General features: G+C 42.4%; 2 protein-coding genes across 2 annotated transcripts; one reads left to right on the top strand and one right to left on the bottom strand.

Annotated features, from left to right (window-relative positions):
• The first annotated feature begins 1,940 nt into the window (after positions 1–1,940).
• Positions 1,941–15,688, top strand: LOC149367514 (uncharacterized). Its single transcript, XM_089574549.1, has 13 exons — positions 1,941–2,200; positions 4,158–4,246; positions 6,169–6,463; positions 9,409–9,492; positions 9,580–9,627; positions 10,028–10,075; positions 10,201–10,245; positions 10,372–10,421; positions 10,547–10,591; positions 10,718–10,756; positions 11,333–11,380; positions 13,973–14,216; positions 15,549–15,688. The coding sequence occupies exons 1-13, from the start codon at positions 2,017–2,019 to the stop codon at positions 15,656–15,658; spliced, it is 1,329 nt and encodes a 442-aa protein (XP_089430675.1). The 5' UTR covers positions 1,941–2,016; the 3' UTR covers positions 15,659–15,688.
• Positions 15,689–21,049: 5,361 nt separating this feature from the next.
• LOC149367515 (uncharacterized) lies at positions 21,050–25,251 on the bottom strand. The gene is made up of 3 exons (XM_089574561.1): positions 25,228–25,251; positions 23,850–25,116; positions 21,050–21,213 (listed from the first exon to the last, which is right to left on the bottom strand). The coding sequence occupies exons 1-3, from the start codon at positions 25,249–25,251 to the stop codon at positions 21,050–21,052; spliced, it is 1,455 nt and encodes a 484-aa protein (XP_089430687.1).
• Positions 25,252–27,237: the final 1,986 nt, after the last annotated feature.

Here is a 27,237-nt window from a genome sequence, read left to right on the forward strand (position 1 = left end):
GCATTCTGCCAGATGGTCGGCAGTGCTGCATGCAGTGTTCAGCTATGAACAACGCGGCCCTGCCCTCGAGATCTGCTGTGCTCACGGCATTGCTTTCAGTTCCTTTTGGGAATGTAATCTGCTGACGGGCCCAATATGCTAGTATCATTCTGGTGCTTTTTTGTATCTTTGTGAGCAATTCAGTTCGTTGTACTTGGATCCGAGTTGGCACCTGCAAAACTTACATTCAGCAACCTTCAATCCATTGGGTGTTTTCTTGCAGAGGAGCCAGCTGCTCAGACCCGGGTCTTTAAGCCATTCGTCTCGAAACTTTTGAGCGTACTTCACTTTCGGCGTTTTTGCCATGATATCTCCCATGCTCGTGCGCACCGTTTGGGATAGGTTATTTTCTGCCGCAGCGCCACAGTCAATGCCGATATACAGCCGGGTGTTTCACCTAAGACTTTCTGCAATTTTTAAAAATAAGCTATTTGAATTAGATGCGCGCTTTTTCTGGCATAGCATTGTCAGTGGTGTAGTACATCATAATGCAGCTAAGACGTGCTAACTAGCAGGCTTGTTAACCAATATTTAATAGTTAACTTTTAAACTATTACCGTTAGGCTCCTTAATTAATGAGAGGCACGTAGGCCACCGTAAGTAATGTCCATATCCGTTTTTAGAATTTCGAGAACGCGATTATCCTCGGCGCTGTGGCCCAACAAATTTTGGCTATCTCGACGAGTTAGGTTCACTGGAGAGGTTGCTTTGCCTGCAAGCTTCTCAACACGCATGTATTTTGGCGCGATGTAGACGAAATTTGTTGGGCCACAGCGCCAAGGGTAACCGCGTTTTCGAAATTCTAAAAACTGATATGGGTATTACTTACGGTGGGCTACATGCCTCTCAATAATTAAGGAGCCCAACGGTAATAGTTTAAAAGTTAATTATTAAATGTTGGTTAACAAGCCTGCTAGTTAGCACGTCTTAGCTGCATTATGATGTAGTACACCACTGACAATGCTATGCCACAAAAAGCGCGCATCTAATTCAAATAGCTTATTTTTAAAAATTGCAGAAAGTCTTAGGTGAAACACCCTGTATACCAAACGGACTGCTTTATTCTCCTCAAAGAAGCAAGGAGGAAGCACTGAGTGAGCGTTCAAAGTGTAGAGTGACTGATTTTTTTTTTTTTTTAAGATGCTGGTTCCGAAGTAATCTGCGAGATAGGGTGTAGCAAAGTGACCGAGGCGCCTAGGCGCCTTTCACCGCGCCTCGCAGGGTCGATGCATGGTGTCATGCATAGAATCAGTTGAAACCCTACAGCAGCCAGGTGCGGAGAGGCGCAAGCTACGAATCTCTCCGTGGGCTTCTTCGAGGCGTGCCATTATAGTGTACTAATTCTAGTACACTATTGCCATGCAACGGCCCACGCCAACTGGCCACACCAACGAGCCAGCGGCCGGCACCGCTGATAAATTCCCTTTCTCGCACATAACCCGCCGGCCACTATTTTTTTACTGAAGCCTACGAAGAGAATTGCTCATTTCGTTCAGATCCACTTCACGTCCTGAAATCCGCTAAAACAATGAGACCCACGAAATAAAGATTCAAAATCCGCTAAAAAATCTGCTAGCCGCTAGACGAACATTTTTCCCGCTAAGAGGCAACAAAAGTGACTTAATTAAGCGGGAAAATCGCTAAAATGGCGACACTGAATTCTGCATGTACTTCGTATGAATTTCGAAGTCGAAATAAAAAATCGTAAACTATTTGAGCAAGGTTGCTTGGACATTTTGCCTTTTCGTACATAAAAGCACGCATGTATATACGAGTACAGCTATAAATTATAACAGCACGTTTTACGTGGGAAAAGTACTTGTATGGTGGCACTATATTTTGCTGCGCATGATGCATGAAAGCCTATGCACGCCTTATAGTTTTGTCCGCGTAGTTGAGATGCGTCCATTGCCAAATCAAGGCGCGTCGCGTTGCGAACTTAGTGCGCATTTGCGGTTCGTTTTAATTGTTCCCGAAATGTTCGTCTACTGTGAGTACGTGTGTGATCATACAACTGCTGTTGTTGAACACACTAAAGTTCAGTCATTTGAACCAAAGAACGTCGCGGATTTCGATCCGGGAAAAAACTACAGCGTCTACTGGTGCGGCGACGACTTCACCGCTGGCGGTTACTACGATGCCAGAATCATACACATGACAGGTAAGTCGCCAAAAGGCCATCCATTGTATTTTTTTTTCTGCGGCTGAACAACTTTTTGCGGTATTAGGAAGGTGTATATACAAGCGCGTGCCCTAAGTATGCATGACTTCCGCACCTGTGCGCGCGCTGCTCTACGCAACGACACAACCGTCTTGAGAGCTCAAAATGGAGCACTTTCGGGGATCCATTGGCTATATTATAGATATTTGTCGCTTCGTCAAGGGCTCGTGAAAATATTTTGAGGCATGACAAGTAAACCACGCAAAGCGCGCAAGTTGAGGTCGCGGGAAGCGGCGAATGGAAAACATGTGCTCTAAAGTTTCGATTTCTCTTTTTTTTTTGTAATTCTCGTATCTTCACCTGTCTTCTAGCGAATAATTGTAACGAAAGGTTGCGAAGTTCATAAAATGACTTGTTTTCTCATGCGTAGTTGTCTAACATTGTCAACGAATTGCGCTTCTGATACCCCGCCGGTGCCTCCCGGTGCCGGTGCCGCCGGTTCCGCGGGTCGCGGTGCCTCGTGTATTTCGCGGGTTTCTGCTCGTGTTTTTAATTTTATTTCAGTGAGTATTGGGCTTCATGTATAAGAAAAAATGGCTTTATTGCACACAACAAGGCTTTGTGTACTACTAATTATACACTTGTATACTTCCTTCTTAACTACTGATGTCCCGGGGAGGACTATATGAGGGTATTAGTTTTAATGACTCAGTAACTGTTGCAGCTAGCGGAGCGTAAAATCCAAATGTGAAATCAGCATACAAAGTTTTATGTAGTATGTATGTATACACGTATATATATTAAATTAAGGTATATTTTATAAATAATGGTAATAGTTTTAACTGCCATCCCTGCTGAAAAAAGTTCTATGTTACAATAAACTCATACAGTTTATCATACAAATATCATAGACTTATCATACAAATCATAGAAAATTATCATAGAAATGTCATACATTTCTATAAATCATAGTCATCATAGAGATGTCATAGAATATCATACAAATTGTATGATATATCATTCAGATTGCATGATATTCTATGATGAAGCCTCTATGAGGTTATTGCATCATAGAAGTTTTTTTCAGCAGGGATGCCCTCCTTGAGGCAAAACGCTGTGGGGTACATGTTGCTATAGTGGCTCAGCAGAGCATGTACGTGTTTCTCTGTTTTTAGTGTTTTATAATTTATTACCATACAGAGTTCTTGCCCTCAAGGCAGGACAAAAGGAGGGGATATGTGCTCAACCTCAAACACTAAAATGAAGTGTGTATGGACTTAGAAATTGTAATCTGGCTTTTACTGCTTAAGACGTTAATTAATGTGTCTTCAACTAATTCTTGCTCAACAAAGGACATATGAATGCAGCGTGAAGTACCGCAGCTGCGCCCTCTTGGTTTGAGCATCCACCTTGCGTGCAAGCGGTGTTGGGTTCAATCCCCATACAGTGCCCCCAGGTACTCAGAGATGATGCAGTGTGTGCAAGGTTTCCCTTGGCCTGGTGTTTGGCATATGTGCGGTAAAATGCTCGAAAAATGTAAAAAGCAGTAAAATACAAGGAGGAGCTTTATAACTTAGGACGGCTGTCCGTACGAAGCAGCTAGCGACTACATTTGCAACCTTCCTTCCTTTTTGGTAACAGTTGGTAAAATTGCACCTTGAGTAGACGAAAACTCCTTGTGCCATGGTGCACTTTGGACAAAGCTGCCTTTAAACCAGTAAGATCTGCAATCATCATCATCTGATAAGCTGCATACAGTATGATTGCAGTAGACGGAGAGGAACTTGTACACAGAATTCGCGGATGCAGGTTTGTTTCATTACAATACAAAAAAATTGAACATTTTGTAAAGGTTGTGTGCATATCAGATTGGAAAAATTCAAAATAATATGCAGTGCAGCTCCATGATACATTCTTAACCTTTTATCAATGCACATTGCTTCTATGTGCTGTGCAGAATCAAAGGAGGAAATGGACATCTACAATGAAAAACGACACCGAAGACCTCTTATACCACCCGAAGGGAAGAAAAGGACAAAAGGAAAGGTAAAGTCATAGCTTTTAAAGGCTGGTAATATTACTTTCAAATGTGCAGTTTTGCGCTGTAAAAGTGTGTGTCTACTTGATGAACAGCTCACAAGGTGAGGCTTGTGACTGGCCTTGAAGACAGATCATTGCCTCCAGATATCCACTTCTATTTCAAGCTGTAAAATATTTGATCCTAAGTAGGTTGTCGGGCAGGTGAGTTACATTTATTGAAAGCAGTGTTAAAAAATATGGACATGGGAAGAAGGTGTACACACGAAGATGAACGGACAGCTAATCTATATTCAGGGACTGCTCCACATTAAATACACTGCCTACTAGGATGCCGTGCTGACATTTAGTATGCTCCTTTCCCCACACACTCTTCCACGTGGTTCCTGGCTCAACTTGGATCAGCTTGCAAGGTCAGCTGACCTTTGTGCACCAGGCTAGCAGCCTTCTTAGGGGTTGACTCTGAGTGACCAAACACAGTTCTACTGGGTCATTCCATGCCAAACACCCCAGACGTTGCACACAGCCATCTACAGTTTGTTCAAAAATATTCATGGCAAGTTATGCCAATGTGCCTAATCAAAGCCTGAAACATTTTCGTTGAAAAAATTTATTTGTGAGGTCAGTGCAGTTTGAACATTTAGAGAAGGCTTTAATAAAAACACTTATAGTCGGATACAACTTAAGTCTGCAGTGAAGCTCCGCCCACATTCAGCCTCCGCGCACAGAATTCTTCCACGACGAAAAAGTAGTCCGCTGCTTAAACGTTTCCTGTTACGTAAACAAGAAGCTTATCACAAGAAAAACATTATGAATTCCTGAGTTTTGATGCATGGATTGTTTGGAATAGTAAAAAAATTAAAAAGCTGATTTCGTTTACTGTCCCGTTTACAAAAGTCAGGCTGATTTTGTTTCTGTTCCAATTGGAAAGCGGCGACTGCGGTCCAGTGTTAGCAACTGCTGTTTTTTTAAGTTGTATTCTACTATAATATTAACATTTGGAAAATAATAACATTTAGAAAAGATTAATCATCATCATCAGCCTGCCTACGCCCACTGCAGGGCAAAGGCCTCTCCCACGTCTCCCCCCCTCAAAAAAAAACTCTGCCTGTCGATGGAACTGCATAACCAGGCCTGAAGTGCGGCCTGATCTCGGTGACCAGAACCAACAACGCACTTCCTCACCAGAGCAGGATTTGGCCACCCTGGTGTAGTACTTGGCCACAACCTTCTGTGAACAAACCAATTAAGAGAAAAGATTAATGAAAAACAAATTTTTAGGAAACACTCCACAATTTTTTCAGTGACATTTGCGCAGATTCTGGCTTTCGACATAAATCAGAGCGTATAGGCTTTTACGGCTCAAATCTTTTTTTTTTTTAATTGAATAAAATATGGAAATGCACCATTTCTGCTGTTTTTTTATACCAACTTGCTCTCGCAAATTCAGAAATAGCCGTTTGGCTTCTCTAGATGTCTAGAACTTATAACCAATGTTACAGGTGATGAAACTGTGTACATTGAAGTAAGAAAAATACTAAGGTTGCAAAAAAGTGCATTTTGAGCCAAAAACACTGGTTAATTTCACCCTGAGGTGATCCAAGTAAAAATACAAACAATGACAGGTTACATAGAACAATTTATTGCCTTTCATTTCTTACATTTTAATCGAGGTAATTTTTGTTTAAAGTGAGAAAAGAATTTTTGAAGTTGAGCTCTTGCGTCGGAAGTTGCAAGTTGCAGATATCGGAGAATTGCGACCTGCACTTGGACAGTTTGCCCCCCCCCCCCTCCTCCTCCCCCCTGTACTAGTGCATTGCACAACTTTCCCCATTATGCTGTGGCATGCGGCTGTCAGGATTAATCCTGATGGATTGCATATTTTGGTGTGCTCAACGGTTCAGCAGGAAATTTTAATTGCGCCTATTCAGTTGCAGGTGACAAAGTCAGCAAAAAAGCTACGGCTTGATGTGCAGCGCCAACAGGAGCTGCAGTTGATTGAGGAGGCAGTGGTGGATGGAGCCGTCGACATGGTTCCTGTTGGATTGCACAACGAGCTGAAGCGCAACACAGAGGCCTTGGAGATTGAACTGGCTGCGTTGAAGCAAGCAAGGGGTGACCAGCCAGCTACAGCTGAATTTGAAGCTCTTAAGGATGAAGTTGGACAGCTCCGTATTCTGAATATGGAACTGCAGCGCAGCCTTACTTCCAAGCTCTTCGATGCTGGTAAATCCTCTTGAAAAGTTAGCTTCTTTGGAGCTGTTATGTCTTGATGCAGAGCATACTTTCAGATCCATCTACAGAATCATGTGTAGTGTGAAACAATTTTTTGTTTCCCCCACACAGACACACACTTGTAAATGTGTTGTGAAGATGGTGGGGAACAGGTACTTCTAAACTTCTGAAATCCATCATAGCTGTGTGGAGGGATGCTTGTTGCTGTCGTGATTGCTTCCTCAAATTTCCAGTTAACTCGCTGGCTATAAGTTTCCAAAAAGACAGGAAGAGGATAGGCAGCTGGTCTGTGCAAAGAACCCTCAGTGTAGCATGTGCCTTTTAACTCAACGGGAGATCATTAAGCATTAAAAAAGAATTTAAAATCTTTTTTTCTTTTTTGAGGCAGGCCAGGTTTTTTCATTTATCGGAAATTTTTGTTTCTGCATGTGCTCATCGCGTTCAGAATATATATCAGTGCAAGCTCTGCCTATTCATTCATTCAATATGTTAGCTAGCGGAAGCTTCCTTAATTTCTTAGCTTTCATTTTCACTGCACATTAAAAAAACAGGGTGGCATATGCATGACTTTGGTAGCGCACATTAATGGCATGCCAGCACACAGTTCGGCACTGCTTATTTATTTATTTATTTATTTACAAAATACTGCGGACACTGAGTCCAAGCAGGGTGGGCGAACAAAGTCAATCAAGAGACAAAAAAAAACGCAGCATTTCAAAAAAGAACAACACAATATAGAAAAAATAATTGGTTAAAACTCTTGGGATAATGGTTTAATTAGCTCATTCCAATCTGTTATTGTGCGTGGAAAAAACGAAAACTTGTAAGTGTCTGTTCTAGCGAATATAGGGGATAGAGAACTGGGATGGTGTTGACGAGTTTGTCTGGTTGGTGCCGGCGTTAAGTATGATGAGGGATCCAAACCAAGTTTGTTATGTAATAAGAGAGAAATAAATTCTAACCTAAGCTTTCTTCGCCGATGTTCAACAAAAGTTGGAAAGGAGGCTAGTTGATGGTGGACACGCATTGCTAAGTGGCCAAGTGAAATCTTAGTGCATTATGAAACAGTAATCTGCAGTATTTTTGTTGGGAGCTCAGAAGAAAGAGCATGTTTCGCTTCTATTTAGGCCATTATAAGCTGATGAGCTGCATTACAGAAATGATCTAGTGTTTTATGTAGCCCTTCGTGCTGAGTACCAGATTTCCATTGGGTATAAAGAACAATTGCATTGTTTTCAGTGAAAATTGAATCTTAGCCTCTTCACTGGTATGTTGTTGTTAATTTGGCAGCAAAGGACATAATTATTGCTGGTAAAATCAGATTGGAAATCTTTCCACTGGCTGATTCAAACTTTTGAAGTCTTTGCTGAAAAGGACAGGTTGCCACCGTTTTGAAGTTAATGATGGTCTAGCATATCCTCTGAGATGCGCGCAATAAAATTGATGTTGATACACATGCTTCATTCATGAGAACGGCCATTGATGGCTACACCTGTATTTCGTTTCTAGGTTCTAGCTTATGAAAGCTTTGTTTTCAGTTTGTTTTGAACACGCTACCGTACTGATACAGGTGAACTTAAATTTTTGTTTTGCGTCCCTTTAACATATTCCTCATAGATATTTCTTTGCTTCTAATTTAGGAAGACTACAAAAAAAAATGAAACTAACATGTATAAGTGCTGAATATTGTTCCTCGTTCATGCATTATAACTGCAGTGCAGTAGAATAAACAAGGTGTAAGCATTCTACAGTGCTGTTGTTTGGAAGATGCAGTGTGCCCACAACCATGCAGTGCGGGCACCAAAAAAAAATGTTCTAAAATAGGCTAGCTGCAGCTGTCACAGGACTGAGCTGATTAGAAATCAGTGAAAAAGGTCTGATTTTTCCATGTGCATAGCTAGGCTTTTGATCATAAACAGGAAGCCTGAGTATGTCATAGAAGTTGCCAGACTGAAGCAGGAAGGTTAGCATTGTATTGAACAAATAACCCAGCCACAGGACGAAGGACAGGGAAGGGACGAGGTGCACACTGCGACTGAAACTAACAACTGTGCAGCAAGTTTTCTTGGGAGATGGATGTGCTTCATTAGAACACTGTTGTTAGTTCCAGTTGCAGTGTGCGCCTCGTCCCTTCCCTGTTCTTCAGCGTTTGCCTGGGTTATTTGTTCAATACAGTGCACCAGCTGACCCAGATCGCAACTTTTCTGCTAAAGTATGTACCAGTACTGCAGCCTGTGAACCATGGAATTATCCCTCCTGCGGCCTCAGTGTTGCAGAGTAGGCAAGGCAGATTTCGTTTGCAAACAGTATCCAACATCAGGAGTTCAGTTTCATGACACGCAGGTACTGCTTGCAACTATAGCAGAGATTTGGATAGCATGGTGGAAGGCGACAAGCTGGATAACGTGGAAGTAAACTCTTGTATACAGGTAAAAAGAAAGAGTTGTATGAAGAAACCTAGCAAAGATTATCGGTAGCGTTGCATTGCTGTTTGTAAAGCCGATACAATTTCTTCCAGTGTCGTGGCACTGGTGAACATTGCCATAGGGGACAATAAATTTTTACCTTTTCTCTAAACTCTACTTCAGAGAAAATTTATTGTTCGATACGGCAATGTTTACTGAATTATGACATTGGAAGTAATTGTATGGGCTTTCCAAATAACAAGGTAATGCTATCAGTAATCTTTTCTCGGTATTAAGTTGCGCTGTGAGCAAAATCATTAAGTGCCAGCTCACTGGCCTGTGTTTGATGAATTTATGTGATACCTGATTGGCACTAATATCCTCAGGTATAGGAAGCTGGAGTAATGAATTAACAGAAGTGTTTTAGGCAACTAAACTTATGTACTTAAAAACCGAATTATTCACTCTTATGTGCTATGATATGTAAGGGGGAAAGAAGGGATTACTTTTAAATTTATTTTTCTTTTTCAGAAGTGAGGCTGATATATGCAGCTGCCTCTGATCTTCCACTGAATATTGTGTATCAGCCCGCACTAGATAGTATGGAGAAGAATGGTAAGTAATTATTTGTCCACTTGCATTCTTTTACTTTCCTAAACTGATTTGAATGCCTCTGAAGCTCTTTACTTGTAATATCTGCAGGACAAGCCTCGGCGAGCGTTGCATCCCCACAGTGCCAAGTTCAGCATGGTAAGGTGTATACATTCTAAACACGTATTGGTTTGTTGACATGTGGTTTGCTGGTGGCAGTTTCATGACATTTCAGGACGTGTGTTTGTAAGCAGAATCTGTAAACTTCTTGAACCTAGGGAGAGAACACTGTTTAGTTGAACCGGGTCAATTTGAGAGTTATCAGAATGATAGAGCACCGTTGCATTACCATGTAGACTGACACAGATGCTATGCTTAACTCCTTGAAAGTGAGGCTAAAATGAAAGTGCTGACGTAAGTATACCTTTCACTGGCGAGACTGCACGGCTGCTTTGTCTGATGTGGCCGTGCAACAGTCGGAAGTACTGGCATGCCTTACTGCAAATAATTATGGAAGAGAAATTCCTCTGCAGCTCCTTATAACTTGCTGTTCCTGCAGGACAAGCCTCGGCGAGCACTGCTTCCCTGGAGAGCCCAGGTCTGCTTGGTAAGATACTCTTTCATGTTTTGGGTTTAGTGATCTGACAGTTTAGCGCTGTTTTGGATCGTAGTCGTATGTTGGGAGAAAAAAGCCTCGGTAGTTGGCTAACTTATTACTTGCTGCACCTACAGGACAATCTTCAACAAGCACTGCTTCCCAGAGCCCAGGTCTGCTTGGTAAGATACTCTTTCATGTTTTGAGTTTAGTGATCTGACAGTTTAGCGCTGTTTTGTTATCGTAGTCGTATGTTGGGAGAAAAAAGCCTCGGTAGTTGGCTAACTTATTACTTGCTGCACCTGCAGGACAAGCTTCAACGAGCACTGCTTCCCAGAGCCCAGGTCTGCTTGGTAAGGTAAGATACTCTTTCATGTTTTGAGTTTAGTGATCTGACAGTTTAGCGCTGTTTTGGATCGTAGTCGTATGTTGGGAGAAAAAAGCCTCGGTAGTTGACTAACTTATTACTTGCTGCACCTACAGGACAAGCTTCAACGAGCACTGCTTCCCAGAGCCCAGGTCTGCTTGGTAAGATACTCTTTCATGTTTTGAGTTTAGTGATCTGACAGTTTAGCGCTGTTTTGTTATCGTAGTCGTATGTTGGCAGAAAAAAGCCTCGGTAGTTGGCTAACTTATTACTTGCTGCACCTACAGGACAAGCTTCAACGAGCACTGCTTCCCAGAGCCCAGGTCTGCTTGGTAAGATACTCTTTCATGTTTTGGGTTTAGTGATCTGACAGTTTAGCGCTGTTTTGGATCGTAGTCGTATGTTGGGAGAAAAAAGCCTCGGTAGTTGGCTAACTTATTACTTGCTTTACCTGCAGGACAAGCCTTGACGAGCACTTCTTCCCTGGAGAGCCCAGGTCTGCTTGGTAAGATTCTCATTGTACTCCCGTGTTGGTTTGGTGATCTGAAAATTTTGGTCTGCTTCAAAATATAGTGTTCATAAGCTGAAGCCGACTCGCCTGGGAAAGTTTGCTTAATGCTTGAAAGCCAATGAGCATCAGACCAATTTGATGTTGCTGAGAATTACTTAGCACCATTGCACGGCCCATGCAGTACGAAAAGAATGCCATGATTAATTCTTTGAAAGCAACAATACATGAAAGCACTTTCTGAAGACTACCTGTTCGTCTTACTGCCAAGGCTTTGCACGGCTTCTTTGCCTGCTTTAGCCATGCAACAGTCTGGAGTGCCTGCGTGCCTTATTGCAGGTAATAGTGGAAGAATAACACATCTGGAACTCCTTTTTACTCACTCCATCCGCAGGACAAGCCTCGACAAGTGCTGGTCCCCTGGAGAGCCCAGGTCTACGTGGTAAGATTACTCGATTGTTGGTTTGGTGATTTGACAATTTTGATCCACTGCAAAATATAGTGTTTATAAGCTGAAGCTGACTTGCCTGGGAGAGTTTGCTTAATGCTTAAAAGCTAATGAGTGTCAAATAATTTTGGTATTTCTCAGTTATTTAGCACCATTGCATTCTCCATACAGTGCGAAAAAATGCTATAACTCCTTTAGAGTGAGAATAAATGGAACGCTTTCAGAAGATTACCATTTCCTCGAATGACTTTCCATGGTTGTTTTGCCTAATATAGCCACGCAACTGTCTAGATTATCTGCACACCTTAGTGCAAGCTTTAACTGAAGAGCAACGCCTCTACAACTACTTTTTACTTGTGTACCTGTGGTACAAGCCACGATGAGCACTGTTTTTTTTTATATCAGTTTCGGAGTAGAGGTACCACATGCAGTGTTTGAATATTCCAGCCCCCATGAAAAAGTTAAGTATATAAGAAGCTATGTTAATTGATCATTTTATGGTTTGATCATCCCTGTGCATGCACATTTTATACTTTTTTTGGTGTTCAAAGCAAAAAGTCAATTTTTGTCTTTGTTTAATAAACAGATTCACAACAGCGCTACGGAACAAGGACAGAAGGAACACAAAAAACACAGGACGGGCGCTGACTACCAACTCTTTATTGCGTGAAAAACCAGCACAGATTTATACTATTTCCTGGACCACGTGATGCACTGTCAGCCACGGGACACAGCGAAGGAACGCTTCACACGTTTGGGGAGTCATCACACAGCTCGACAGAACTCATAAAACGTGCATGCACTATAAAAAAATATAGCATTACCAAGCTAATGATAAAGGGACTAACAGATACAAAGATGTGCATGGACCAGCTACAGCCAATGACAACTGCAGCTCAGATAGGCAAGAAAATGAGTACTACTGCAAAGCAAAGCGGAATCTTTGGGCTACGTAAAAAAAAAAAAAAAACATTCAAGAGAGCGAGAAGGCGTAAAAGCATGAGAAAAGCATGAGCAAAATGGCGATGAAAAAAGTAAAAGTTGCTAGGCAATAGGCACACTCAGCAGGCTAAAATCTGTTTATTAAGCATGAACCAACTAGCCCACACCAGAATCCTCTTTGTCTTTGTGCAGGAGAAGGAGGCCATGGCCACTGCCCTGTCACTGAAGCTGACATACAGGTGGGCTCTACCAGGGATGATGGAAAAGTAATCACCTTTCTTTTTTACAAGCAAGCATGTAAACATCTGGTGGAGATGGTGTTCCATGGCTCCCAGTTTTACTGCAAGGACTGTGCTTTAAAATATAAAATATCTTGTCAGCTTAAATGGGACGACAAATTTCTTATGGTCCAAAGTAGGCTTTTTGAATTATTATATATAGATGTGAACAGGTATGCAGACAGCTACAGTATTCATTTTAAATGAGCCTCAGGGGAGCATTTATGGAGGGAGGTGGTGGGGCATTGGTAAATTTCACATAAGGAAAACATGCAGAACACAATTTTTTTTTAACAAAAGGCGAAGAAATACATGGCTAAAATGTGACTGCTGCCCCAAGAGAGTGCCGTATATCCGACCCTATGTTAAATTAAGCCTACTCAATAACATTTTGAGTCTGCTTAATTTTTTGTTTAGTTTTAAGATTGCATAGGTCAGGAAGATAGCACCTCTAAGGGAATAACCTGTAGCACAAGCATATTAATTGCTGCTTTTCGATGTGGCAGAAGACTTCAAGCTGCTAATTGGGTGCTTGCAAGGAGAGTTAATTTGTCATACTGAACTGCTGTTTCATGTGAGCAGTAAATTTACAAAAGCCTCTCCTGCATTTCTAACCTGCTGTCAGGCACTTTAGTTGTGCAGCTGGTAAGCCTGTTCGCAACACAGGTGCATTGATCATGCTTAAACTGCTAACAATGTCCAATGTATTGAACAAGTTGCATAAGCCCATGTTATCATCAGTGGTGTGTTAGCTTTGAATATTTTGGGGCCAGATGTAAAATCCACTTTCTCCTTAACTATATTGCTCAAAGACAAATTTAGGCAGTCGTTTTTGCATTCATGTCTAAACTGGAACACTATTTTTGTAAAGAACCCGTAGTAGCTTTTTCTGATTGACAGCTCAAGCTTTTGTGGAGTATGGAATTTGGAGCAATGTTTTGTCATATTACGCGTTGCTGTTGTTATTGGAGTTTGAAGTCTTATGTGGGCAATACACTAATGTGATGCTTGAAAAACGTGACAATGCAACACTCTAAAAACTCATAAGGTGTGGTAGAACTGCTTTCATATGGATACTATTGTGATATTCATGACTTCTGCATTTTTTGTGCTCCATACCATGAGACTCAGGAGAAAACAGTTGCCCAGCCTGTCATATTGGCTTTGAGGGGACTATACAAAAAGTGCTAAATAGCGTGACAGTTTTTGTTTTGCGTCATTGTCAAGTGACCTTAAGTCGCCATCATGTGCTAGAGTACTATGTAATGCTTGATGGTGCTACTGAAAGCTCCTCTGTCAAGGTACTTATAGCCTCAGAGCGCAGAAAGAGGTCTGAAGAAAATAGGCCGCAGGAAAGTATTAACAGCTGTGTGCACATATTTTGCCGGTCTATGCTGGAAGCGGTGCCTGGGTGGAGCCACAGGTGTGGACTAGGCTCTTCCAGGCGCCATCCGACTCGATGTTCTGCCGGATGGCGGCTCAGGTGTACTGGAGCACAGAAGAGTTAAAAAACAGGAGTGTGACTGGAACGCTTTCAAACAGAAGCCTGTCTCTGGGCAAGACAGAGCCAAAGCCTGCATTGACGCCGCAGAAGCTGACTTCTCTGAAAGGTGTGTTGACCCTTTGGTGACTCTTTTGCTTTATGTCTAGCGTTGCTCAGTTAGTAAATGGCCACGTAACAATAATTTGGAACCAAAACTTCTCATCATACCTTGTGGGCTGTGAGTTTTGGTACAGAAGGAAAAATGTTTCAATGACAACTCAGGATACAACTTTTCCACAGGTTATTTACAAACACTAGACAAGCAGGAAGCTGTTTGCTGGAACTGGTCACATTAAATGCATCATCATTTGCATCATCGTGTACGTGCAAAGTATGTTAATAAAACTGGAATTAAACAAATTTAAGAAGTCATGACAGACCCATTGTTCAAGGAATTTTCACCACCGGACAACACTGCTTATAGTTCACAGATCCAGAGCTGTGTCCAGTAATTAATGGCAGCTCACTCACTTTTAAAGTTATCATGTGTGCATTTTTTTCAATGCAGAACACTGCGCTATACCACAGCAGTTAATGAAGGTTGTTCTGCAGCAAGCTGTATTACTTAAACTTGTTCTTCTGCTCTTAACTAAGAATTCATTGTATTCTGCCCATAGTTATTATTGAAGCATTAAATGTTTGTCCGTGGCAGAGCTTACAGAGATACGGAGGAGAAATTGAAGTTGGCCTAGCTGGATGTAGCTCAGCAGTTTGAGATTGAGTTCATATATTTTAAGAAGGCTTCTCATAAATTTGTTGTGGTGTGTGGAATTTAACGTCCCAAGGTTACTCAGCCTATGAGGGATGCTGTAGTAGAGTGTTCTGGAATAATTTTACATCACCAGAAGTGTTAAACCTTTACTGACATCGTCCAGCACATGGACGCCTTTTGCATTTTGCCTTCATCGAAATTGGGTGGCTGCGACTGGGTTCGAGCCTGAATACTCAGGCTCGGTATCTGAAATCCTAACCACTAAGCAACTACAGCTAGTCCTTCTCATGAATATATCGCAGTCTGCACTGACTACCTAAAAGCTCTTGACCGCGTCGAATCATCTCAGAAAAAAGTTTCTACCTTGCAGAGTAACATGATGGTGCTTTTATGCTGCCACTATTTTGTCAGTTTATTGTGTAAAATGTATGTTGCCAAAGGCAAAGTGCTACAATGCACTTGTATGAACCACCAGTGGCTATTGTGTTCCAGATTGGGCTGGCCCTTAGTCAGAAAGCAATTTTTCATTTGACTATATATAATGCACTATATGCAACTTTTGAAACTGCAGTCCTTGACTGCATTGGGCTTCTTTGCTTTACTTCTTCTTTTGAGAGTTGCTTGTGGAAATCTTTCTGCAATGCCCCTCAATCCATACATTGCCCTTAATATTTATTCTTTCTGCAGCTTTGTTCCGCCTCTACATGGGGGACACAAGCCCAGAGGAGTCTGCAAAACGGCTGAAAGCGGTGCGCAAGCATCTTGCTCAGAAACTGGGTGATGTACAGCGCAAATAGTGCGCAACATAATAAAGGTGTTCTGTGAAATTTTTTGTGACTGTTATCTAGAGACACACATTTTGCTAAAAAAGTTATTGCACCATTTATTTGCAGCATGCAGAAATAATTTTCCAGTTTATCCAAGTTCTCCTTTTCAAGTATTCAGATAATCGTTTTAAGCTTGTCCAAAGATACCAGCAGGATTGTGTGTTGAAACAACGTGAAGGTGCCATGGTCATGTGTCTGCGTGAGCTTCATGCTCACGGGCCAACAGGCCTTCAGGCATGCACAAAAGCAGGCCAATACCAGTAAGCCGACACCACCAGGCCAACACCAGTAGGCCGATTCCAGTAGGCCGACACCATTAGGTCCAACACCAATAGGCCCGACAGCAATACACCCAACACCAATAGGCCCAACACCAATAGGCCCAACACCAGCAGGCCCGACACCAGCAGGGTCCCAATTTACGGATTGCCAACAGACCTACAGCCTGTTGGATTTTCTGATAGGTATATAGCGTACGCTGGCTACATACATAGAGGAACGTACAGCTCACGTCGACGCGCACGTTACGCGCAGTTGCCGGCTCGTTTGATTTTCCGGTTTTGCGGACCAGTACCATCTGGCGGGATAAGAAAATAAAATCTTATAATGTGCCCGCCCGTGCCGTGAAGTATATGTGTGTACAGTTGTACAAGTCTGAGAACAGAACATTTAAGAACCGTCCATTTTCTTCGCACATCAATGCAGCTAATTCTCGTGCCTGCAACTAGCAGCGCACTGCCAAAGCCAAAAGTAAAGTACCACTCATAGTTCCTTAATTTAAAGGATACATATCAGCATGAATCTGCATGCTTTTTTCTTACTAATAAAGAAAAAAGGAAGGGAAGCATATTTGTACCCTCACCTCAAGATGTAGTTCATACATATGCACATTATTTAGAATAAATATTGTTGTTGACTGATGCAATGTGAATTAAGACAAAACAGGACACACTGTCTTCTACATTTCAAGTTGTGTCCATAACTCCAAGTACACATTACTCGGACTAGCTCAGTACATTGTGACAAATTAAACCTCCAATCAGCAGTTTGTTTTTCCTGCAATAAAGTAAAAAGCAGATTATTATTTACTGCTTCTTGAACAGCGTACTCTCATTTTCCGCATAATAGTAAATTTATTGCATTGCTTATTCTAAGATTTAGAAAGAGAGTGATATAATTTGTAATTGATTATTTAATCTGATTAAATGTAAGTGCCACCAAAGATATAATGTTTTAAGGAAAATTTAGCCTTATAATGGCTAGCAACGCCAGATTAAGCCCCCCGTGCAATGCAAAACTAGCTATGAAATGCAACTAACAAATACTGCCATTTTCATTGCCTGCGCAAGAATGTCATCTGAAGTGACAGGTTCCGTGCACAGGAGCACATCGGGCTCAGTGATCTTCATCAGTACCATCAACCTGACTACACCCACAGCAAGACAAAGGCCTCTTCCATGTTTCTCTAATTAACCCGGTCCTTTGCCAGTTGCGGCCACCCTGCAAACTTCTTGATCTCATTCGCCCATCTAACTTTCTGCCACCCCCTGCTATGCTTGCCTTCTCTTGGAATCCACTCCGTTACCCTTAAGGACCACCGGTTGTCATGCCTTCGCATTACATGCCCTGCCCAAGCCCATTTCTTTCTCTTGATTTCACCTAGGACATCATTAACACCCGCTTAATCTCTCACCCACTCTGCCGCTTCCAGTCTGTTAACGTTACACCGATCATTTTTCTTTCCATAGCTCGCTCCATTGTCCTTAAGCTGAACCCTTTTCGTTAGCCTCCACGCTTCTGCCCCGTAAGTGGGTACTGGTAAGATACAGCTGTTGCATACTTTCCTCTTCAGGGATATTGGTAAGCTACCATTCATGACCTGAGAGAACCTGCCAGATGTGCTCCAGCCCATTCTTATTCTTCTAGTTATTTCCCTCTCATGATCCGGATCAGCAGCCACTACCTGCCCTAAGTAGACGCATTTCCTTACCAGTTCCAGCGCCTCACTAGCAATTGTGAACTGCTCTTCTTCCCTTGCGAGACTGCTCTACATTACTTTGGTTTTCTGCATGTTCAGGCCTACCGTTCTGCTTGTATAACTCATTGATCATGCTTTGCAGCTCATCTCCTGAGTGACTTAGCAAGACAGTGTCATTGGCGAAACACTGGATTGCATTATCAGCTCAAGAACACAGCAACTTTTCTCCATCAAAGGACCCCCTTCCAGCCGTTGGCTTTCTCCGATTTTCATGACCCTGCTAGAGTGACAATGCGGAGAGGGGACTACCCTTGACCTTGGAAGGGGGGAATAATCCCCTTCCACGTCCCACTCCCTGCATTGTCATGCTAGCAGGGCCATGAGAATCTGCAGACAGCATTGCCTGAAAGGGGGTCCTTTGACGAGGAAAAAGCTGCGTTATTGACTTGAATCCTACTACAGGGGCCCTTAGGGGAAAATTAGCAATGATGCTTCTCGTGAGAGATATGTGTGGTATATACAAACAGCCTTTGTCAAATTTTGGAACCCTGAGAGGTTTGCTTCAAAACCATGGGGCTCTTGTAGCATACATGGAAGTCCCAACTTTTGGAAGGGGAGGAAGTTCCTCTTAGCAACTAGAGATTTGGAAGGCCCGGGATACTTAACGACCCACACGGCGCAGCCCAAAACAGCCAACAAGGAACTTCCCTGTGGCCCCCAAAACAAGAAAACAACACAAGTTTGCCACAACTATGCACTGTTGACTTCAGGATTGGAAGTTTGATGAAAATTTTCATTCTGTAAGATGCCTTAACTTGCTTGCACACAAGACCGGCGCTGCAAAATGCATTTTGCTGCAGAAGGCTTATATGTATCAAAAAGACACCAGATCGCTTAGCCCCTCTTTTGCTGGAAAAATGAAATCGGGAATTGTTCATCATTCAGATAGCCAAGAAAAAAAAGGATGCACAGCAAATAAAAAAATGAACACCTTTCTGTGGGCAACACAAAAGCAGGAAAATCAAATGAGAACTGTACACTCTTAAGGACTTACAATTTCAACCAAATCATTACAAACTATGGTTTTGCTTCAATGAAAATGTGACGTACGACATAACATGGTAGAAAGCTTGTTTATTCAGCACACAAATAATGCGAAATCCCCAAAGGCACCATATGATAGCGTTTGGTCAACGATTTGCTAAAAAGGTACTGAAAATCACAGGATGGTAAACAGACTGAACTCTGTTGATATAATACGGGTTGCCTGACTGACTGAAATGAAAGGAGTCACATTTTATGGCTTGGTGAGGCAAAAGCCAGGCAAAGATACCTCCCACAGTGGCTGATTTGCTGTGGCATACAGTAGTAGAGCACAAGGTTGCAGGATCAAATCCTAGTTGCTCTGGCCACATCTCACTGCCACTCAAATGTGAAAACACGTGTGCTGCGCATTGTCAGTGCACGTTAAAGAACCCTAAATGACCAAATTATTCAAAAGCCCTCCACTATGGTGTCCCTTTCTTTCTTCCTTGTTTCACTGCCTGCTTCACCCTTTCTCTTATGACACAGTTCAGATGTTTAGTGTAGGACAGTGTACAATCAGTAAGTAATCAAACGTGAACAACACTGAAATGCAGAGACAAGAATGCAAACGTATCAGCTCTGAGAGACAATGTACAAACAAGGTTGATTACCACTTCTGAAACACAATCTTGGCACTTTTTAAGTGAAATTCAGATGTGCTAGTATTGAGATTTCCCTTGCTGAGATCTTCTCATTTCGCTGTTCATGTTTCAATCGTCATGTTTAAATACTATTTGTTGACAAAAGTACCACTGCTTTCCTCATAAATAATCTGCATTTGTATCTTGGATACAATAAGAAACAAATGGCAGCCTCAGAACTTTAAAAATGGACCTAACTGCAGGCTCAAAGTTGCAAACTAGCTCATTAAATTTTCACATCACGGTGTGACGACAGCTGACATGGAGGTAGCTTTCTCCTGAATCAAGAATAAAAGGACAGAACAATAAAAATAGATGGGCTTTCGCGCCTTTGGCCAATATAGTTTCTTATCACAATAAGCTTAATTCCGCAGTGCAAAAAGCAACATCTCTTTCAGTCGTCAATTAAACTCCACTGGACTCGACAACCAAAAATAAAAAAGAATTTCAATGCTCAAAATGTGAACAAAATGGCCGAGTTGTTCACTGATGTACAAATTTGTACAAGGGACCAAGGCCTTGTCTGATGTTTATCATTTAGCATTGGCCTCCTGTTAGACACTGTCTGAGGATCAAATAAAGCAAACAAAATTTTTCATGGCTCACTGGCACACAGCTAAATTTGCCATGAAAGCATCTAGCATCGTTCTTGCTCATTTCCGACCTCACACAAATACGAAACGTTATCTATGTTTACAAACACACACTGTGCAAGAACATCTTCAGTAGAAAACAAATGGTGGTTTTCTGACAGCGGTGCATGCACACAAGGCACAATATGGGGCACATAATGGGACACATTTGGCACCGATGAGCATTTGTTGGCAGTGAAAATAAATGGAATTCTGAGCCACATAAATACCAAGTATATATGAGTAGGTGCCGTCCTTCATCTTTACATAACATGTACAGCTCTTCTTAGGTACAACATAGTCTGCGGCATGAATGATGATGCTGCCCACCTGTGCACGAAAATACTTGGAAATGCTAGGTACGCAAGCAAATCTCTCCTCGAAGAGTTTTTCAAGACTCTGCGACAATTCTCGAATTGGCTGAGCAGCTCCAAGAACACATGTTTGAAACCACCTTTTGCTCTTGGATTCTAGTTCACATTTAGCAGCTGCAAGGCGGGCTGAAAGTTGTAACTCTCTACTTAAAAATCCATATGTTTGATGCATGATGCACCTTTCTGCCACCTGCATTGGCACAGATTTTGCAGCCGAAACAAGCTTCAAGGCTCGGCCATTAGAATCCTCAAAGGGGAATGTTGAAATGCCCCAAAGTGGGCCGAACATCCGTGTTGCCTTTGGTAAGCGAAGCAGCTGATGAACGTTAAACGTTGCTGCTGCCTCTCCATAGAGTTTTGCGACTTGTGTAGCAAATTGGAAGAGTAGCTTTTCTGCATCACTAATATCACTTTCATTGACCACATCCTTCAATAGCAAGAAAACTGCTTTCACAAGAAGGGCAAAATGGGATGCACAAGAAACCCTGAAAGACATGGCAAGCTATAAAATAGTAGCCACTCTGTGGCCTTCCAGAATGCACGTTCTGAAAGTGGCATCCTTGCAAATGTGATTGGAGGTTTTATGCACCGTAGCCTCGAACCCAAGATGTGCCTGCCAATATAGAAGGCTGAAAGCCACAGCTGCTTGGTCACACCCTCCAGCACACAATGCATGTAGTCCCCAGACCCTTGAGCTTCATAAGACAAGATGGGCCTTTCATGCCAAAGATTGCAGTCTTTGTTGACCGAAGCATCGCATTAAGCACACCTGCATGCGTCCTCTCAGCACCATGACAGGGAAACTTCACTGTTCCTGGTCATTACGGTGGCTGCTTAGGCAGCTTGGAATACATTTTTCTTTCACTACATCAGTTTACGGCATAATAAATAGTTGAAACTGCACCCTTGTGTGCATTGTTATTTTAATTCTAGTTTACTAATTGTTTACTAAGTAAGAAGCAAAAGCAGCGAGGCAATATGTGTATCTCTGCTGACGTCTCGTTGCCTGCCACAGTCACTTGCATGCAATATGTGCGAATGACAGCGGTGCTTGCTGTGCACAATCAGGAGTGAAGAGGGCGATCTGAATCACTATGGGAATGCCAAGATGTCAGCATGAGTGAACTTCTCTTTGCACCTCCTCGAAAGTTGTGAAAGCTTAGTGGTTGAGCTACTTGTGAGGATAGCAACCAGAATGCAGACATGCGTTAGATTTGACTTAGCCATGCACTTGCAGTGAAGTTCGCCGTACCTTCAATGAGAATCGGCAGGGTAGCTCGGGTGTATCTTTAGACACTTCAATAAAAAAAAAAACTGGGGATCCTGCCTTCCCAATCAACCTGCTGTCATGGCAAGCAGCTATACATGATGGCAATAATCCACCATGTAATGAAAGTCACACTGTTCTCTTCTGAAGCCTGGTAAGTTGTTACAACTGCAACGGATTATAAATATCGGTGAGCTGCTTGCTGCTCAACATTCGGTAAAAAGGCTTCTCTCTAAAACACCTGTTAACAGGCTCTTTAAAAATTGTAGTAAAAAATTGGATGGAAATTAACTCCTTTTTTTGCTGCACATAGAATAGTATGCAATGTTTAATGTGGTTGCTTCATAAAAACCAATTTTCATTAAGAAAAAAATCCACGGATAATTCCCATTGAAAGTCACAATAAATACAACGCTGTCCTTCATGTTTGATTTTTCATTCGACTTGCTATCTTTTCTTTTTTTCTGAGCACACATATTCCCCAGGGCAGGTTGCATCTACATTCACCGGATATAAACGTTTGCTTAGACTTCACCTGTAAAATTTGCAAAAGGCACCATGCTTCACTTATCCAGCCAGAGCTTTAGCTCTGTCCAAGCACAGATTCTACATGAGCAGGTTGCTATCAATCTATTTCACTCTGCTCATTGTACTTGAGATATCATGGTTTTTCTGGCAACTACCGTAGCAACATTGGGCAGCATTAATTGGTAACAGTTTCCAAATCAAAAAGTACTTTAAGAACAGAATGCCATTATATTGTAACAGTTGTTACACTGAAAGGGAACAGCAGCGGCAGAACGAGGGCACCAGAGAAAACCGACCTACACTTCAGCGTCGTCTACTTCTGCCCGCTGCGATCGCTTTCTTCTTCTACTTAATACTCGTGTCAATATTACATTTCTAGTCTTCGCATCAAGATGAAAAGCCTACACTGTGTTTTATTTCCAATCAACAGTATCATATCATGCATGCTATGGGCACAAAGTTAGCAATGATTAAGTCCCTACTCGAATGACGCCATTTTGGCCAAAAGGATGCTCTACGCCTGCCATCCAGCTGCGTATCCACACTTGTGAAACGAGGCAAGCTGAGCAGGTCTACAAAACCATTTGCCATCATGATTGTTTAGACAAATTCCCAATCCATGAAGCAGTTACCTGAGCAGCTAATAGGCTAGCAACCAAACCATGCAGTATAATGTGCAGTGCCCTATGGGTAACTCTAGTTTCACTTAGTCCGACCTGGTATGTGTTAGAAATTTGACCGAGTCCAAGAATCCACACCACGCCATCATTGACACAAATGACTCCTATCTTTTGCAGGTTCTTGTTAACTGTGCTTCAGTGTTGGTGTACTGTTATCTCTCAAGACTACTTCTGGCATTTGCCAAACAAAAGAATGCAGTGCTTCAGTAAGCCCAGCATATTTTAACACTGCTTATATTGCAAATTACGACAGATTGCAAGTTATTTTTACTTCGATTGAATTTTCCATATTTCTTCCCAACGGGTCCCTGCAGTGACTCGTCGCTAAAATAGTGGCTCCAGCCAAAACAAAATAAAAAATGAAGTACAACGAGCGATATCCGGCACCTGCTTGGCATTGACAGGCTCAAACCGATCTGAAGCGAACAATAGGGCCCAAAGTAGAAATTTTTCATAAAAAAAAAACAATACACCTCTCCGTGATGTAAACAGTGTGACGTCAAAAAGGTGTGCCCCGATGGGCAAAATCGTCGACTTTCGGTTCTGAACCGGTTCTTCAGGTGCCGAGCGCTCGCCCACCAGCTTTGTCCCCTCATTCGAAACGCCTGGCAGCCTTTCTTCTCCCTGTGAGAGCCTCCTCGGTATGGCGCATGTTTTGCCCATCGGACCAGAAACACGTGCGTTGATGACGTAGGCCGGGAGAGGTCTATTGAAGAAAGAATTAGAAACAGGTACACATGGGCACGCTTCCCAAGCATATTTCAAGCAAGTTATGTTGACAAGATCAGACAGAAAGCAAAGGCTAGCCCAACACCACAACACGCCTCTCCCCCTATAAAGCAGCAGGCATTAGTATGAACTGAGTGTTCAGCCTTGAACACTGCTTAGCCACATCAGCTGCCCAGGCACATTTAAAAACTATATTTATTACAAAAGAAATGTTTTTGATTAAAAAAAAATACGAGCCACACTCACCGTCAATAGCTGTGCCTTTTTCCCAACACCAACTGCAGCCAAAATACCCGTTGAATTGTTTCATGTTTAATAGGGCCGCTCTGGCTGGGGAGTCCACACAGTAGGTGACAGCATGAACTGCAGACTTTACAGCTGTCCCAGCATGGTACCATGTCAGCTTCCCAATACTGCAATCCTCTTCAACAAATCTCTTCATAAAAAGGTGCATTGGGGGGTGAGTTTTTGAAAACCATAAGGCTGAAATGGTCACATTCTGCCATTTCAGTTGAAATGGAAGTTCGTTAATTACAAAATGGATTGGCCATATTGAAGACTTGCTAGATTCAAACACTGGTGCCCCATCCGTGTTGAAAGTGAGCGTGAGATCAGACCAAGTCATGTTCAAGTGGTTTCTTGTGCTCCTGTACAGGTCACCATCCGTGATGTCGGCATAAGTTCCTGGTTTGTGACATCTTGTCGCTATTTGCTGGAGATTTCCAAAAAGAGGCCCACTTGTTTGCTTCACTAAGTCAAGGATTTGCTGTTTCAAGTCAAACAAAAAAAAAAAGCTTCCAGTGTTGATTAAAGTCTGCACTATCTTTTGGACGCCACATGACTTACATTTAACAGCTGTTTTTTTTCCAAGGCTCAACAAAGTCCCAAGGTAATCATAGCATGCCGAACAAAAAAAGTGTAGCTTCAGTGCTTCCTTTTGATTTTTCCACAGCTTCCTGAAGAAATACGTGGTGCCTGGTACAACTTCTGACCCAAACAAAGCATTAATTAAAATCAGCAGACCTCTTACTTGTGCCCATGTTAGACCTGCATTTACAACATAAGCTAAAACCAACAAGAGTGCTTCTGCTTTCGTTGTTGTTTGGTGCGGCAGAGTCTCAGCAGACAATCTTTCAAACTGTTCCTGGAAGTCATAGGTTAATCTCTCCGCGTCAGGATCATCAACTTCACTTTCTTCATTATTGTCCTCACTCCTGTTCGCGGCAGCAGGTACGTCTTCTTCACTGCCTCCAGGTTGGGTGGGCTCTGGTTGTGAGCATGCACCAGTTTCGGGTATGCTGGTCTCCCTCTCAGAGCATGGACCGATGTTCTCATTAGCACAGCTGGCGTTATGTGCTCCATCGTCTCCGCTGTTGGGTGACAATGAACCCACAGCATCTGGAGAATCCTGACTGGGGCTTCTACCTTGCAAATCCTCATTTTTTAGGTGTGAGCATGAATCGGCACTTTGTAAAGCTCTGGGAGGACCACTCACATTTAGTGCAGTGTCATCCTAAAAATAAAAAAAGAAGCAGAAATTACAAGCCAAACACAACCAACAACTGGCATGCAAGATAAAAAAGAAAAGTGAATGCGAACTGTTACTACAGGCATCCTCACGTGCCTTCTTGCAGGTAGTGATGCCCATTATAAGTGTTTGAAAAGCAACTATGACAACACAACCAAAAAAATTGGGGGGACACTTGAGCTCCACTTTTAAGGGCATGACGCGATATCGTTAATGCCTCAAGTCTGTGGCACCCCTTGCGGATCGTTGTTAACGTGCATGTACTTTGCTGCTAGCTTAATCACTAATCCCTTAATTTGTGCTGCCATTATCTCAAACTATATTCGTTAGCATGCAGTCATCAACTACTCAAAGAAATCTTTTCAATTTCAAGAAAAAGAACCAGTTCAATTTTTACATATGGGAAATTTTTGTAAAAAAAGAAAAAAAAAAGGACATCATATCATGTAAAAGACCCGGCATAGCTATAAAGCCCTGCCTTAACCAAGCTGTACAAACACGGCTTCCTGGCCTAGGGGTAACATGTCTGACTTGGGATCTAAGGGTCCCAGGTTCAACTCGCATCTCACAAGAGCTACCAGAGTTGGCAGCTCCTTCCAACACCGATATATCATGTAGCCTGCAGACATCAAGCAAACTGCCTACCAATCAGCGCCGTGCCATGTCACCAATCTGATTGCCTCCGGCCAGAGGCATGCTCGTGATTTTCCGCTCACAATGTCGACAACACTAACGACACATTTTTTGCTAAACAGGGCGCCTAATGCCAATGCATTAATAAATATAAATATTCATTATCACAAGTGAGGGCATGTTTAGCTCAAGAACAGTCCTTATTCTGCCCATGTAACTACTACAATCTATTGAGCTCAGTAAACACATGCTTTATTTAACCTACCACCTAAGCTACTCAGGTAATTGTGATTTTCTAGCAGTGCAGGGCCCATACGAAGGTGAAATTAGGATAGACAGCGAGTCCTAACCAGCCACTGCCTGTGGTTTGCAGGCCTGTCCCAACGTACAACAAAGGGGGTGCAAGAGAACTTTTCATTCTTCTGTCAACTGATGCGAAAGAAAGCTAGGCTGCCAAAATGACTAAGACAAGCAAAGGTGCACTGCAAACCTTTAGGACACCGCTGGCACCTATGCAAGGCAATTTTCTGTGAGCAACATTCAAATACACGACAACAGTGACCACAAGCTGTGCCAGAATCTTCATAGAGAGGTGGCAAGTTAAATTTCGGACAAGCGTGATGCCTGTCACATTCGTGCACGTGGACAAAAAATAAAACAGCAAACAGTGGCGATAGCTTCACATACTGACCAGAGAGAGAGCCTAACGAAGGCTAAATTGCCAATATTCATCCTCTTTATCAGGATCTCAAGGAAGTGTTCAGCAAATTTTTTATGCGGGCCGACAACTTTCAGGCCAAAATCACCACCTCTTACCTCTCTTTGGCACCGTCACTGAAGCTAACAGCTACCAGTTAACATTTTTAAGTAGAGAGAGACCGAGACTCCCTAGAATTTTTCAAGGCCACTTATGTAGTAATACACTAATAATAAAGCAGCAGTAAATGACATCATCAGTAGCACATGGCTCATGTCTTGCACACAGTCTTTTTTTCCTTTACTGGTGGTCTGTTTTGGTGGTCTGTTAAGTTGAATATATTATGTAGTGAGACAGCAGATAACCACAGGCAAACAAACTTTGTGCTTAGCAACTACATTGTAGTTGGTTTCCTGTTTTTGGGGCTTATTTTTCTTTCTATTTGTTTTGAGACTTCAATGTGACCCTTGGAGCATGACAGAGTGGTAAACATGGTAGAAATTTTGGGTTTCCTTGCTTATATAACCTGTCATTTCACTTGATCCACAAAAAAAAAGCAGTTTGAACTTTGTGCCTTGTGGTGTTGCTTTTCCTTTTTTGCTGCCTGGTCCTTGTCCTGTTTATGAAGAGACAGCTTTCCTAGATATGAATAAACTAGCTTGCAAGAATTTCTTACCGGACCCATAACATGTGGAGAATCGTGACTGGGACTGCTTCCTTGAATGTCCCCATCTTGCCGGTCTGAGCAGCAAATGCCACTCTGTAAAGCCCTGGAA

This window comes from Amblyomma mixtum, chromosome 1 (genome assembly GCF_055824585.1).
Source record: "Amblyomma mixtum isolate Tamu chromosome 1, ASM5582458v1, whole genome shotgun sequence".
NCBI classification, from domain to species: domain Eukaryota; kingdom Metazoa; phylum Arthropoda; class Arachnida; order Ixodida; family Ixodidae; genus Amblyomma; species Amblyomma mixtum.